Source organism: Trachurus japonicus, chromosome 2, assembly GCF_045865225.1.
Source record: "Trachurus japonicus isolate A0001 chromosome 2, Traja_1.0".
NCBI classification, from domain to species: domain Eukaryota; kingdom Metazoa; phylum Chordata; class Actinopteri; order Carangiformes; family Carangidae; genus Trachurus; species Trachurus japonicus.
This window is the reverse complement of record NC_140908.1, coordinates 13454047-13469303: the sequence shown is the minus strand read 5'-3', so window position 1 is coordinate 13469303 and position 15257 is coordinate 13454047. Positions and strand designations below refer to the sequence as shown.

Sequence of the window (15257 nt, the reverse complement as noted above, 5' to 3'; positions counted from 1 at the left end):
TTACTTCAGCTTTTTATTCATTTGATAGTGTTTGTTTCACTCCATCATCTTTGTCTCTTTTGCAGGTTTTCAACCCTGAGCTGACTGGCTACCATGAGCTTCTACTACTGCCACCTCTACTTGGTAAGAAACACTACACACAGCAATCTTTACTTACTTCCACAAGACGCATAGTCACACAGTTACCTCCATCTTGTTCAGTCTGAAAGACAAAGGACACATTTAGCATGAGCTGCAGGTAGTCCTGTTTAACACTGCTTGTCCATGTTCTCTCTTTCAGGAGCTGCTGTCCACCTTGAGTCCAGAAGAACTTCACCACCTGGTTCAAAGAAGACATTGAAGACTCAATGTTCATCGTGTGGAAATGCTTGAGATCCATCCCTGGTTTGTGCCATGTGCTTCACTGGGTGAGTCGGCCATCTTGTAGACCAGGCCATGTGGCTGCAGGTGTTTGTTTCAACCAAGAGCACTTTTGACTGAGTCAAGTCTGGTGTACTGCTGCTTGGTTGGAACGAAGACCTGCTGCCACATGGCCTGGTCTACAAGATGGCCGACTCACCCAGTGAAGCACATGGCACAAACCAGGGATGGGATCAAGGTTAAACAATGTAAAGTTGTTTGTAAATGAAAATAAGTAATAAAAAAACTAAAAACAAATTTAAGTTTTGTATCATGTATGTGTATATATATGTGTATATATACACATGTGTATATATACACGTGTGTGTGTATATATATATGTGTATATATTAGGGCTGTCAAACGATTAATTTTTCTAATCGCGATTAATCGCATTTTTTCCATAGTTAACTCGCGATTAATCTCTATTAAAAATATTATATATGGCGCTTTGGACTTTCAACACTCCAAAGTGTTATAATCTCTAGACAAACAACTTTTAGACCAGGCCTAGTACCTAATCATAACACATGATGCATGAAACTCACACAGAATTGAAACGAATTGCATCCAGTGGAAATTGCCCTTTACTTTGCTGCGTCTCTGCCTGGCCATGTGCATTTGTTGACAACAGAAGCCGTCAAAAAAATCAATACATGGCCATGTGCATTTGTTTACAACAAAGCCGTCAAAAAATCAATGGATGGAGCTGTGGATATATGTTAGACTGTGTATATTTGTGTAGCAACCAACTTGAAGGTGCCTTACCGCCACCTACTGGACTGGAGGTCCCACACTCCAGTCCTCCAGTCCAGCAGACAGAGGACAAAATGGGCCGCGATTAAAAAATTTAATCGCGTTAATTTTTTAAATTAATCTCATCGCGATTAACGCGTTAACTCTGACAGCCCTAGTATATATATATATACATACACACACACATATACACCATTATTGCATCTTGCCTTATTGCTTGTTGTACTGTCACACACTCATTTACTCAAGATGTCTCCTTTGACACTCCAACAAGGTGACGTCCTCCAGGAGCCATGGAGCACTGATCTGTCTTCATGTTTAACCTTGATCCCATCCCTGGTTTGTGCCATGTGCTTCGCTGGGTAAGTCGGCCATCTTGTAGACCAGGCCATGTGGCTGCAGGTGTTTGTTCCAAGCAGCACTACACCAGACTTGACTTAGTCAAAAGTCTTTTGGTTGAAAACACCTGCAGCCACATGGCCTGGTCTACAAGATGGCCGACTTACCCAGTGAAGCACATGGCACAAACCAGGGATGGGATCAAGGTTAAACAATGTAAAGTTGTTTGTAAATGAAAAAGTACAAAATAAAAACCTAAAGTTTTGTATCTTTTTATATATAAACCATTTATTGCATCTTGCCTTCTTGCTTGTTATACTGTCACACACTCATTTACTCAAGATGTCTCCTTTAACACTCCAACGAGGTGACGTCCTCCAGGAGCCATGGAGCACAGATCTGTCTTTACTTCAGGTTTGGTTTTTATTTTCATTTACAATCAACTTTACATTGTTTAACCTTGATCCATCCCATGTGCTTCACTGGGTAAGTCGGCCATCTTGTAGACCAGGCCATGTGGCTGCAGGTCTTCGTTCCAACCAAGCAGCAGTACATCAGACTTGACTCACCTGCAGCCACATGGCCTGGTCTACAAGATGGCCGACTTACCCAGTGAAGCACATGGCACAAACCAGGGATGGGATCAAGGTTAAACAATGTAAAGTTGTTTTTCTAAATGAAAATAAGTACAAAATAAAAACCAAACCTGAAGTAAAGACGTAAGACCTGGACGTCTTGAGTAAATGAGTCTGTGACAGTCGAATACATAAACAATAACAGACACAAGTTGTTTATATCCACCTTTTTCCTAACGTAACCTGTTTTGCTCTTCCGGTAGAATTTTATGTTTCCATGGTTTCGGTAGTCGCAGTAAATGCATGGATTTCTTTTTTTCAATGAAAATGTGTAAAACGCATGGATCATCACAGCAGCTTTTAACAGTGGATATCAAACAAATTGACATCCGTGTTAAAAGCCAGCGTTAATAGATCCATGCGTTTACCGCAACTATGACAACGACTGAAAACCATGGAAACGTAAACGTACAATTCCACTGAACCGGCAAAACCGGTTTTGACCATAGATGACGTTCAGAAAATTGTGGATATATAAAAGATAAAACTTTAAATTTAAAACACATGTATTGTTGACCATAGCTTTAGTATGTACAGTTACAATTAGCTGGTCATATACAAACCTATATGTACTCATGGCTAGGGATGTCACGATTATAGATTTTCTTTGTACGATTATTGTCAGAGAAATAATCACGGTATTACGATTATCACGATTATTACGCATTAAATAATTTCACAACATATGAATGTGTAAAATCAAACACAGTCAAAATATAATTACATAACAAATTTTTACACTAAATATTTTAAGTAGCTACTATTCATATGTAACCAATTATTAATCCTCCAGGGGAAGTGTTTTAAATATTCAAATCATTAATCATCATCTATACCAAATGTTTAAGTTTATTTTAATTGTTTGTTTTTTATCACAAATGAGACGCTAACATTTAAATTTCCACCATGTTACGTTAAACGGTAAATGGACCAGTATTTCTTACATTTACCTTAACTTTTGTGCACATCTGCCTCTGTGTTAACAAAATAATCTTTTTTGGAAAGTGACGGTATTTAAGAATCTTTACGATTAATTAACTGTAGCGTTTAATATTGCAATTAATTGTGAAATCGAGTAATCGTGACATCCCTACTCATGGCTACATAAAAAGGAGGTGAACCCCAGAAAAACAAACTCCCATTAATGACAAATAAAGAAATGCTCTTACTGCTGTGCAGACAGTCAGTCAGCTCCTCCTGCTTCATCTCTAAACACCTCTGACTCTCCACCTGGGACAACACATACACAAAAACATTTAGTCACACTCATCCTGACATTTAGAAATGTTTGAGCTGCAACACTTCAGCTACAAATCTCACTTACATTGTGTTTTCTCCAGAAACATGAAGGTGGTCACTCCTGGCTCCAGATGGTGGTTTGGCGCCATCTGCTGGTCAAAGCAGAGAATTACACCTGGTTAGTTTTAAATGGCAGAAAACCAGTTTACATTGAAAACAAAGTTATAAAGTAATAAAGTGATTCTAATTCTCACACTGACACTACACAGATTAAAAAATATTAAAGACTGTTAGCTGGAGAAAAAGTATTGATGCAAATATTGTGTTAAAAATAAAGGGTTTTACATAAAGTGGCTGTAGTTTTTACTTTTTACTACAACTAACTAGAGTGGTCACCTATTCTGTGGCCACTCTAAAACAAAAAAGTACAAAGTAAACAATCCAGCCTGTCTGCATGAACACACACTACATATCTCCACATACTGTTAGAACTTTTCTACATTTATGTCAAATAAACCTTTGCAAACTTTACACTTGTCTTGTCAATGAACTGGGCTCTTAAGGACAAACAAGACTAAGGCTTCATTATATCATCACACATACCTGTATCAAATATATATACATATTATGTACATAAATGAATTCTAAAAATTAAATTAAATTAAAAAAAGCCAACTTTAAAGGTGAATTTACAATCAATTTTAGCATGAGACTATAGGGTCCAGATTTACTCAGGTTTGCACAGCTTTTGCTCCTGTTAAACCTGCACAATCTGTCTCTCTGTGTTTGGTTTAGAAACATGTGAAGAGGGGCAGATTGCTCAGCCTATGCAGGTTTAGCATGAGAAAAAGCTGTGCAAACCTTAGTGAATCTGTCCCTAGATGTCCATCAGATGAACCCTGCAAACCTTCAAGCCTTCAAACTAAATACAATTTAATACAGACTGATTGGTTCATTGTAAAACGTTTATTTATTGATGTAAATGTAAATTTATTGGGCAAATAAAGTTATCTAACAAATGCTAAGAACAATTAGATATTCACTGAAATATATAACCTATATTTATTAATTGTGGTTCTTACAAAAAATATAAAATATAGGGCTAAAATGTCGCTTAAAGCTCTGCCCCTTTAATTAGTGCATACTAAATAACATGTTTCTAATAAAATCAATCATTTTTCATTGGACACTGATCTAAAAAGTCTAGAAATAAAACATATTCCTGACATAAAAACGCTGAGGGTTAGTTTTAGTATGGTATCACACACTCACACCGACTTCCTGTTTCACCTTACTCCTCATGTAGATGTAAACAAGGAAGTGAACCGGAAGTGGCTGCAGGCTGCAGCCTCAACAGCGCCGCCTGGTGGTGAGGAGGACCAGCAGCTCATGACCCAGCTGTGTGTAAAAAGTAAAAACCAACAGGATAAATTAAATTAAATATCATGATAGTACGGCAGAAACAAAAACACACTCCACACTGTTATTTCAAAGAGCTTTTGGCCTTAAACCAAAAATTGAAATTCACTGTGTCAGCCAATGAGCCCTTTGCTTTACAGCAGTTTTCAGAGCTGAGGTTAAAAGGCTACAAGATATATATAAGTAAAATAAATAAGAAAAATATTAATATAACTATAATATGATGCAAGTATTGTAACCAGAAATGCAAAATATATCAATACCCAGGGTGCAAAGCAAAAAAACGGACACGGAGAGTTGTAAAAGGTTTGACACCAGAAATGATCTCTAGGAACTTGAAGGATTAAAACCTGGGTGGACAACCTGGTCAACTAGCTGCTGGAAAGATACAGGGGACAAAACCCCTTTCTGGGGTCATTTTGCTGGCGAAATGATCTAAATGCAAATATTTAGGTACTACAATGGCATAAATAGTCATACAACTATACAATTTGGCAGAGAGTATCTTGACACATAGGGGGAGGCAGGAAAAAAAGATTCTGGGGTTTGTTGCAACTCGATTTTAAGATATCACCCTCAACATCCCAAAAAAGACCAAAAAAAGTACTGTTCGCCTGACAAATTCTCATGAAAATTATTATTTTTCAGCACTTTATGGAGAATATCTATGCTTAACATGTATATAGAAAACTTCCTTTATTCATAAGCTTCCATTTGAGTCCAAGATAGCCTTTCTATCTCCAAAGCCCCACTTGCTGTGGCCAACGGTCTTCTCTATCTATCTGTTCACTTTGGGGAGACCAGAAATACAATGTTTTCTATAGGTGTTGCATTGTTTGGAGACAGCCTGTAGCTTTCCAGTAGCTAGTAGAAAAGCTATCTTGGACTCAAATGGAAGCTTATGAATTAAGGAAGTTTTCTATATATATGTTAGGCATAGATATTCTCCATAAAGTGCTGAAAAATAATAATTTTCATGAGAATTTGTCAGGCGAACAGTACTTTTTTTGGTCTTTTTTGGGATGTTGAGGGTGATATCTTAAAATCGAGTTGCAACAAACCCCAGAATCTTTTTTTCATGCCTCCCCCTATGTGTCAAGATACTCTCTGCCAAATTTTATAGTTGTATGACTATTTATGCCATTGTAGTACCTAAATATTTGCATTTACATCATTTCGCCAGCAAAATGACCCAAGAAAGGGGTTTTGGCCCCTGTAGCTTTCCAGCAGCTAGTTGACCGGGTTGTCCACCCAGGTTTTAATCCTTGAAGGTCCTAGATATCATTTCTGGGGTCAAACCTTTTACAACGCTCCGTGTCCATTTTTCAAAAGTCTAATGGCCTGAGGAAAGAAGCTCCTCCTTTACATCTAACCGTATGAACATGTTATGTTTGTGTTTGTTGCTCTCTTACACGTGTTCTGCCTTAAGATTTAGGAAACGCATGTGTGCAAGTCTTTCTAAAAAGAAAAACAAAAAAAGAAAAGTGCTGTTTTATTGTCACATTTATCTCCCAACAAATTTGGTCAGCCCACTCGAGATCAGTCACAGCCGGCCACGTTCAATGGAGCGACTCACGGCGTGAAAGGAGGCATTGTTGCCGAGGGAAGACGCAGATCAGAAACTCTTCATGAACAGTCTGCTTCATTTTCACTGCGTGGGAGGAATCTGAACGAGCTGCCGTCACTAAAACACACTGTCGCTGCTGTCTCGCTTCCTCTCGTGGAGATGTTTGGTCTCCGGTGGCGCCAGTGGCTCACACTTTGCAACAAACCGGCATTGTTTTACATGAAAAGGAAGAATCTTTTTCTGCGAATATGTTAATAATAATTCTCTTCTCTCTTCATTTTGGGTTTAGTCCGGGTTTTTTTTTTTTTTTAAAGAAGAATGACGAATGAAGCTTCCCTTTTGATTGGCAGGTGTTCATTGAAACGCGGATGAAAGAGCTTCCTGTCCACACACTGACAGGAGAATGACCCAGGTAAATGTCAGGACACCTCACAGAATGGGGTTTTGTTCCAGCAGAGGAGGTTCAAGAGCGGTCCTGAAAGGTCCGAACCATTATCACCAACCAGAGAGTGGAGATATTTCAGCTTTTTACTCTTCTCTCATATAATTTCAGTCCTCCTTTAAGTCTGAGGCAGCATCTTGGAGGTTCGCTTTTACATGTTCAGCTGTGTTTCCTCCTTTTCCTCCCTGCAATTAGCCTTAAAGGTACAAATAAAACAACATAATATTAAATTAATGAGTCCCGGCTTCTCCCATGTTAATATTTGAACTTTTCCTTCCTTGCAAGAGGTCGATGGGATTAATTTTCACGAACCGTCATTTAATTATCATCTTATTTGCCATCGTTATTAGCCGAGTGAGTGAGGCTTAGCCGAGTTGTTGTGGGCTGTCTGGTCCCAGTGCTCTTACAGCTCTAATTAAAACTCATCAAAACGTGATTGTTCTGCCACAACTCGGTTGTGGAAACTGCAGCTGATGGTCGATGGTTTCCACTTGTAATTTTCTAATTACCAGTGAAGGCGCTGCTAACACTGCTAACACATGCAAGGCCCACATGGATCAGTCAGTGAGGAGGTAATGGAGCTTAAACTGACTGATACTGTATATCATCATGTAATACAGACAGTGAAGAGGAACTATGCAACTTTTCCATTATTTTGCTAACCTTCTTCCCGGCCATGTGCATTTGTTTACAATGAAGCCGGCAAGAAATCAATCAATAGAGCGGTGAATAACTTTATATATCATATACGATGTTATGATGTGTGTATTTGTATAAACTGACTGATATATCATCATGTAATACAGACATTAAAGAGGAACTATGCAAGTCCGGCCACTTTTCCGTTATTTTGCAAACCTTCTTCCCAGCCACACATTAAAAAATGTTGGGTTATCTCTGTAACCCAATTTCTGAGTTTAATTTTTGGGTTATTTGTCCAGAGTGTAACCCATTTTCAGGGTTATAGGGATATGAATTTAACCCAATTCCTGGGTTGTTCAAGTAATTGGGTTATTTTTGTGTGTCAACAAAAAAAACCCAACCTGTTGGGTTAAAATAACCCCCAAAAAGGGGTTCGTCCTTATTTGAACCAGCAGTTGGGTTAAAATTGGGTTATTTTTTAACCCAACTGTTTTTAGTGTGCATGTGCATTTGTTTACAATGAAGCCCGGCAAGAAATCAATCAATAGAGCGGTGAATAACTTTATATATCATATACAATGTTATGATGTGTATATTTGTATAGTTTAATCGGTCATAAACAAGAGATTACAGGGTGTGTGGCCCCGATTTTGCAAGGTTGGTTTTCAACTAAGAGACGCTAGGGTGAAAGCAGAGAGCCTCCATTCTCCCTGGAACAAGGTCCAAGTCAGTTATTAAACCATCACAATTACTCCAAAGCTGTTTAATTACGGTAAAAATGTAGCATAGTTAAGCTACAAATCCTACATAGTTCCTCTTTAAAAGGGCTCAATAATTTCCTAAAAAAGTCCCTCACTTAACTGATTGACCTAAAACATTCTGGAATCCAGGGTTCCTACAGTTTAAGCCAAGTTAAATTTAAGACTTTTTAAGACATTTTTAAAGCCACTTGAAATGAAATTTAAGACCGACTTCATAATAAACACAAATGCAAAAAAAAAAAAAAAACATCAATTAGAAATTTGAGTTTTGTGTGTTTCCATTAAAAGTACAGACTTTGGTGAAAACTACAAACTCACGCGAGTTTTCCGCAGCTGTCCTTTCAAAATAAATGCCTAAAAACTGACTCGGGAGCTGGAGGCGGTGAGAGATTTAGCGTTGACGGCCGCCACTAACTTCTCTATGTCAGAATGTTACCAATTATTTTGAGATTTGAGACTAATTACAATCATAAAATACCACTTACCATGTGTTAACATTTTTAAGACGTTTGAAAAATTGATTTAAGACATTTTAATGCCAATTAAGGCCTTGTTTTTAGATTAATGAATTCAATGCCTTTTAAGACTTTTTAATGATCCGTAAGAACCCTGGGAATCAAACACTGGCCAGAAGTAAACGGTGCTGGTGGAGAGAGTACCTTTGCAGCTTTAACCTGATGGCAGCCGCCTGGGTTTGAATCCAACCTGTAGATCATCCCTCTCTCTCTCACTCTCTCATACCTAACAAAAGCAAAACATGGTTAGAAATATAAAAGGGATTATTATTAGTTCATTCACTGAAAAAAAAGGCTTGGTGCCATTATATTTCTACTTCTTTATGAAATATAATATGATATAATATAATATAATATAATACTCCAATGCCTTCATATTCACATACACGCTCAAAGACAAAGCAGATCAGACATTTCTTTTGAATCGGAGAGACAATGCAGACAGTAGCTGACATCCCTCACACACACTCCACAGCCTCTGGCCCCCTCCATCATCCTTGCACTTTTCAATTAGAGCTCAAGCAGCAGACGCCTCGGTGCGGTGCGGTGCGGCTGGCATGGCCACCCTAATAATCCCCCAGAGAATAAAAAAAGAAAGGAGCATTAGCAGTCATATACACCGGCCAGATTTGTCCCATTATTCATTACAATTAATTGCTTCGCTGTACTCCCGGCCTTTCCCAGGAAGCCCGGTGCTTGGCCGACGACGTCTCGGCTGTAATATGAGCGCTAGGACTTAAAGCTGTCATTCAAATCTCGCCGTGACCTTTAGGGAGAAAAGGATGTTTTTCACCCGGTTTGCAGACATGAAATCCAGCGTGTGTGTGTATGTGTGTGTTCCTGTACTTCTATCCTTGTGAGAATCTCGAGCGAGGATGTTTGCAACCCGATGCCGTGTTTCACAATCACAGACAGAAAAGGCAACATTTAATATGAAACTAAATCCTTTACCTGCTCCACCTCCATCATTGTGTAAAGATAAACTGATGAGACTAAAAATATCCACGAGCTGCCGGGATGTTTACAGCTAGGCTACAGTATCACATGTCAATCAGTTGCTTATGTTCAAATTATACACACATTATAAAAAAAAGAAAGCAAAGAATTGATCAAAAGTTCCATATCATTCAAAATCATTGATATATATACACAATAAGGGTAAAAGATATTGAAAATAAACATAGAAAAGACAAGAACACCATTCCCATACAGAAAAACCACAGGAACTTCACATGTGATTCACATGTGCAAAATTTGGCACATGTGAAGTTAATGTGTTTTTTTCTGTAAGGGTTCACACTAGGGATGTCACAATTACTTGTTTTCACAATTAATCGCGGTATTAAACGCCACAATTAATTAATTAATCGTAAAGATTTCCAAATACCGTCACTTTCCAAAAAAAGATTATGTTGGAAACACAGAGGCAGATGTGGCGCCAAAGTAAAGGTAAATGTAAGAAATACTGGTCCATTTACATTAACGTAACATACGATTGGTAGAAATTTAAATGTTAGCGAGTGATTTGAGCTAAAAAACAATGTTAAACTTAAACATTTGGTATAGATGACAAATAATGACTTGAATATTTAAAACACTTCCCCTGCAGGATTAATAATTGGTTAATGGTTATATATTAATCGTAGAGACTTATAATATTTAGTATAAATAATTAGTAGCCTAGTGTAATTATATTTTACACATTCATATGATGTAAATTAAGAAAATCTATAATCGTGACATCCCTAGTTCACACCGTCCAATCACTCCTCTGTCGTTATGACGCCAGGTTTGGAAATGATGTTCACAGGAAACACAAAAAAAAAAACACACAAAGCTTTGCAAGCAACCAGATACATTTAATTAGATAATTGCTTTGTTTCTTTTTTCTTTTAAAACCTGAATACCAACTCACAGTTTTCATACAGCAGTGGTGGAAAAAAGAAAAAAAGAACAAGGAACATGATTCTCTTTGAGCTCGGATGAAGCTGTAATTTCATCCAAAACGAGACAATCAAACATCGGGGTTTATGTCGTGCTGCTGCCCATGAGCTATACACTTGACGGGCCGGCGTTGGCAGTTTGAAGGGTCCTCAGTGTGGAGGTATTGTAGTCCGAACCCCCATGTGACCGCACACTGACACACACACACACACACACAGGGCCGTTGCTAGGAATTCTGGGCCCCCTTAAAGAATACTAAAGTGGGCCCCTCCCCCTAACTTTTCCAGTTTTTTTTTTCTTAGACTGCGTATGTATTATCGTGTTTTATTTAGCCTACTTTGTTTTGATGCTAATGCAGCATTACACTGCAAAAACTCAAGTATCTTACCAAGAATATTTGTCTTATTTCTAGTCAAAATGTCATTTCTAGTCAAAACAAATCTCATTATACTTAAAATAAGACACATCATATTAAAAGTAGCTTGTTTTTAGACACTTTTTACTCCTTTCAAGCAGATTTTCACTTGGAATAAGTAGAAAAAATCTGATAGTGGAACAAGTTTTTCTTCCTTATTACAAGCAGAAAAAACTTGCTTTCACTGGCAGATTTTTCTACTTATTTCAAGTGAAAATTTGTTTGAAACAAGTGAAAATGATCTAAAAACAAGTTAATTTTTAGGTAATAAGTCTTATTTTAAGTGGAAAGAGATTAGTTTTGACTAGAAATGAGACATTTGGACAAGAAATAAGACAAAAATTATTGGAAAGATGTTGAGTTTTTACAGTGTACTATGAGTATTAGTCAGGGTCTTATGCAGAATAATTCAGTCATACAAAGATTAGACTACTGGGGTTTTTTATGGGCCCCACTGGGCGCTGGGCCCCTAGAATTATCACCACCTTTCTCCCCTATACAACGGCCCTGCACACACACTTCAGAGTTTGGTACATGAGGAGACAAAGTATGGAATGATTCAGTTTACTGCATAAAAATAATCCCAACACCTGCATTTATAACATAATGGGTATAAATCATAATATGAAGGCAAAGAGGAAGCACAGATTGAAAACACACACACATACACACTTCTTTCACAATAAAATCCCTGAACAGAGGCCTGGAGAGGCGGACGGGATCTTAATCTGTTCCCTTTTATAAAATATCTTCATTTTTTTTTAGACATTTTCTAAACTTTAAAGCATAAATAAACTTTTACTAAACATTTGCTTATAAATAATAACTTATGGGAATTAATGTGCTTATATCTTTGAACATTTGTTTTGATTTGAAAGGGAATCTGGTTACAGATGTGATGATGAGTTATGACAGAGGGGATCATTTTCGTCGTTTCTCTTAACAATTGCAGTTAAAATATGACAATTCACAATTCACTACAGCAACTTTTCATCCTTCAAGATCAGTAAACACATTTTTCTTCTTATTCAAAGTATCTAAAAACATTTTCTCAGTAATATTCGCATTTTCCTATCTTAAAACAAACAAAAAAAACCTCAGCCCTTCAAAATAAAAGTCCCTTTTGAGTTACACAGGTCAGATTACCAAATTAAAAGTCGTCCTTTAACAACAGGCCTCTGTTCTCACATACAGCGCAGTTTAAATACTATTCTTTCTGTAATAAATGTTAAAAATGATTTAAATATATTGACATTCTCAATGTTATTTCCTGTATTTGTTGAACATGGAGTGTTTGTGAACATCTTAGGCACATAAAGGCACATGTCGTACATTCACACCGTGCACCGCCTTCTGTCCACTAATGCTCATGCTGGGTGAAAAAGAAAAACCTCATATACCAGTGAAAACATTAGCTAACAGCATGCAGGAGTAAATATCAGTCTGCTGCCATTCACAGACCGGATGTGCGTTAATACAGCATCTTAGAAATGAATAAACATAATAAACTCCACTTCAACTACATGTAGTAAAAATAAAGGTTGTGCTTTACATTATTTAGTGAATAAAGTTAACATATAGCGTGCAATTCCACTAGTAAAAACAACTTTACTTATAGATTTACTTATAATCTCTGTGTTTATGTCTATAAATGGCTGCAGCGTTGCAAAAACAGGGAATAAATAATTCGTAAAAATACAAATATATATGGAAAGAACAGAAAGAAGAACAGCAGTGGTGTAAAAGCATCGACAGTAACGCTAAAGCTGGGAACCTCGTCGTGTAAACCTCGGGGTCAGTAGTAGTTGTGCTGGTAGTGCAAAGGATGGAAAGAGGACGTAGAAGAGTGCGTTAAGAGTTAAGACCCGTTAAATACGACCTGACTGGAGCTTTTAACGCGCTCAGAACAGACGCAGCTTTATTTTACAGCTCCATTATTTCACCTGAAGCTTCCACATCTTCCCTTTTCTATTGATTCTTATTACTCATCCTCTTTTCTATTTGCATCTGCATCACATGTTCATTAAAAGACGCTCGGCATTGTCTCTATTTTCTCTATTTATGATTGGCACCGAGCTCATTGGGGAAGCGATGAACCTGTAAAATAAAGCGCGTGAACATGAGTCGAGCTGCCGCCTGAAGAAGCTGCATGAGGAAAAAAGCATTCACACGAACAATCAGTGTCGAATTAAGAAAAAAAAAGCGTTAAAAAGCCGTGACTGAAACGTTTTTACAGGGTTTTGGTAGAAAAAAGAGACGTTTGTGTGTAAAATCAGAGGCACCGGATGTCCAAGACCCAATCACTCCAAGGACATGACGCACCAAAACAAACATCTGACATCATGGCCGACTCACTTAGTCATTAGATACGATTTCAGCCTAAACACACTCAGGTGTATCAGTGGTCTGCACTTGATTTGGCCAAATTCATCCCCACACACCACGCTTGATTGCGACATTGTCATTCAAATAGCTCCATTTGCATGAAATCCTCTTTTTTTCTTTTCTTTTTTTTCTCTTTTTTGTCATTACCACCGTTATTAAAGGAGCAGCAGTAGCTCAAGGTTTTTCCGTGGCGTCCCTGAAGTCCCCTTCCCCTGTTGGCTCACACTCCGCCCCCGCTGCGGTCCACCGTCACCGGGCCGCGCTTATCCAGAGTCTCCTCGGCCGTTTTCATCAGGATGGCCAGGCGGCTGTCCGACACCTGTCCCTTCTTCACGGCGCACATCAGCTGAAAACGGCAGAGTTCAGAGTTCAGAGTTCAGAGTTCAGACCCCCCTTGCTAATTTTACAGATGTTCCCTAAATGCCTCACACATTCAGACTGGGAGAAGAAACCAGCCAGTGCAGCTTTTCAACATTTTGGCAAATCGGCCCATTGCCATAATCCCTATAGACCGAATCTCCTTGTTGTTTACATTCTACTTCCGGGTAGAAAACCAGCACGTAATTTGAATGAGATCAATAGTAACAAACGAGAGTTTAGCTATATATATCATATTTTTTACGCCCTATCACCGTTTAGACAAATCTGAAATGATTGAAGAAACATTACTATTTCTGTGTGTGTGTTTTGTGTTGCTATGTGTTGTATTTATTCAGTTTGGGGGAATCACGGTGTCTAAAAAGCATCAGTGGCTCAGCTGACAGGGACAGCTAACGGTAGCTAAGCTAACGGTAGCTAAGCTAACGGCGGTAGCTAAGCTAACAGCAGGACGTCAGCTGTTAAAACCCTCCCGTTGTGGGACACGACATGAAACTACTCCAGTTAGCTCAGTCATGTTGGAACTCAGATATCCGCTGGAGAAAATATTTTTTCATGGACCGTTTATTGAGTCACTGAGTTATTAAAGTTAAACAGGTAGCTAACCGTTAGCCCAGCTAATCTATGATAACCATGACTAATTACAAAAATGTGCACACATAAATAGTAATGTTTGTCCAATCATTGGTTTTATAGACTTTACAAACATCAGATTAGTCTAAACGGTGATATAGTGACATGAAAAAGTAGATATATATATAGTGAAACTCTCGTCCGTCACTATCGTTCGAATGCTGGTTTTCTACCCGGAAGTAGTTGTAAACAACAAGGCGATTCGTCTATAGTCCAGTAATTTTAGGCCAAAAAGGGATCAACGTTAAACAAATTGCAACAGAAGCAAACTCAACTGATTTTGTATCCTCAACATGTCCTGAGTGAGGAACAAAAAAGCCCAGAAGAATCCCATTAGGGGAAAGTTTCGAAAAAACACCCAAACATATCCCATTTATACGCATATTGCTCATGTTAACAAAGAATTTCAAAAAACTTGTAATACATTTTTTGTTTGTCTTAATGTAAGTAATCAACTCAGTAATTTTCATGGAGATATCTAAAGGTTAAAAATGTTACCCTATTCATGTGAAAACAATGTTTTATATGCGTATGAATGGGATATGTTTGGGTGTTTTTCGAAACTTTCCCCTAATGGGATTCTTCTGGGCTTTTTTTCCCTCATTCAGGACATGTTGAGGATACAAAATCAGTTGAGTTTGCCTCTGTTGCAATTTGTTTAACCTTTTCTCATAAAATGACTGGACTAATAGTTTTAGGAGTAGGTTCCTTACCTTTAATTGTCTCTCATCAAACTCATCAAATACGAATACGAATAATATGAATGTCGAAGGGACAGATACAGGAAA

The 15257-nt window shown here is 37.9% G+C and overlaps 1 protein-coding gene across 1 annotated transcript in view; it reads right to left on the bottom strand.

Moving 5' to 3' along the window:
* Positions 1-13063: 13063 nt before the first annotated feature.
* gpd2 (glycerol-3-phosphate dehydrogenase 2 (mitochondrial)) overlaps positions 13064-15257 on the bottom strand; it is a 44167-nt gene continuing 41973 nt past the window's right edge. Inside the window, exon 17 of the mRNA XM_085802147.1 lies at positions 13064-13804. Coding sequence (XP_085658273.1) covers positions 13679-13804 — 126 coding nt within the window. The 3' untranslated portion in view covers positions 13064-13678. The remainder of the gene's footprint in view (positions 13805-15257) is intronic.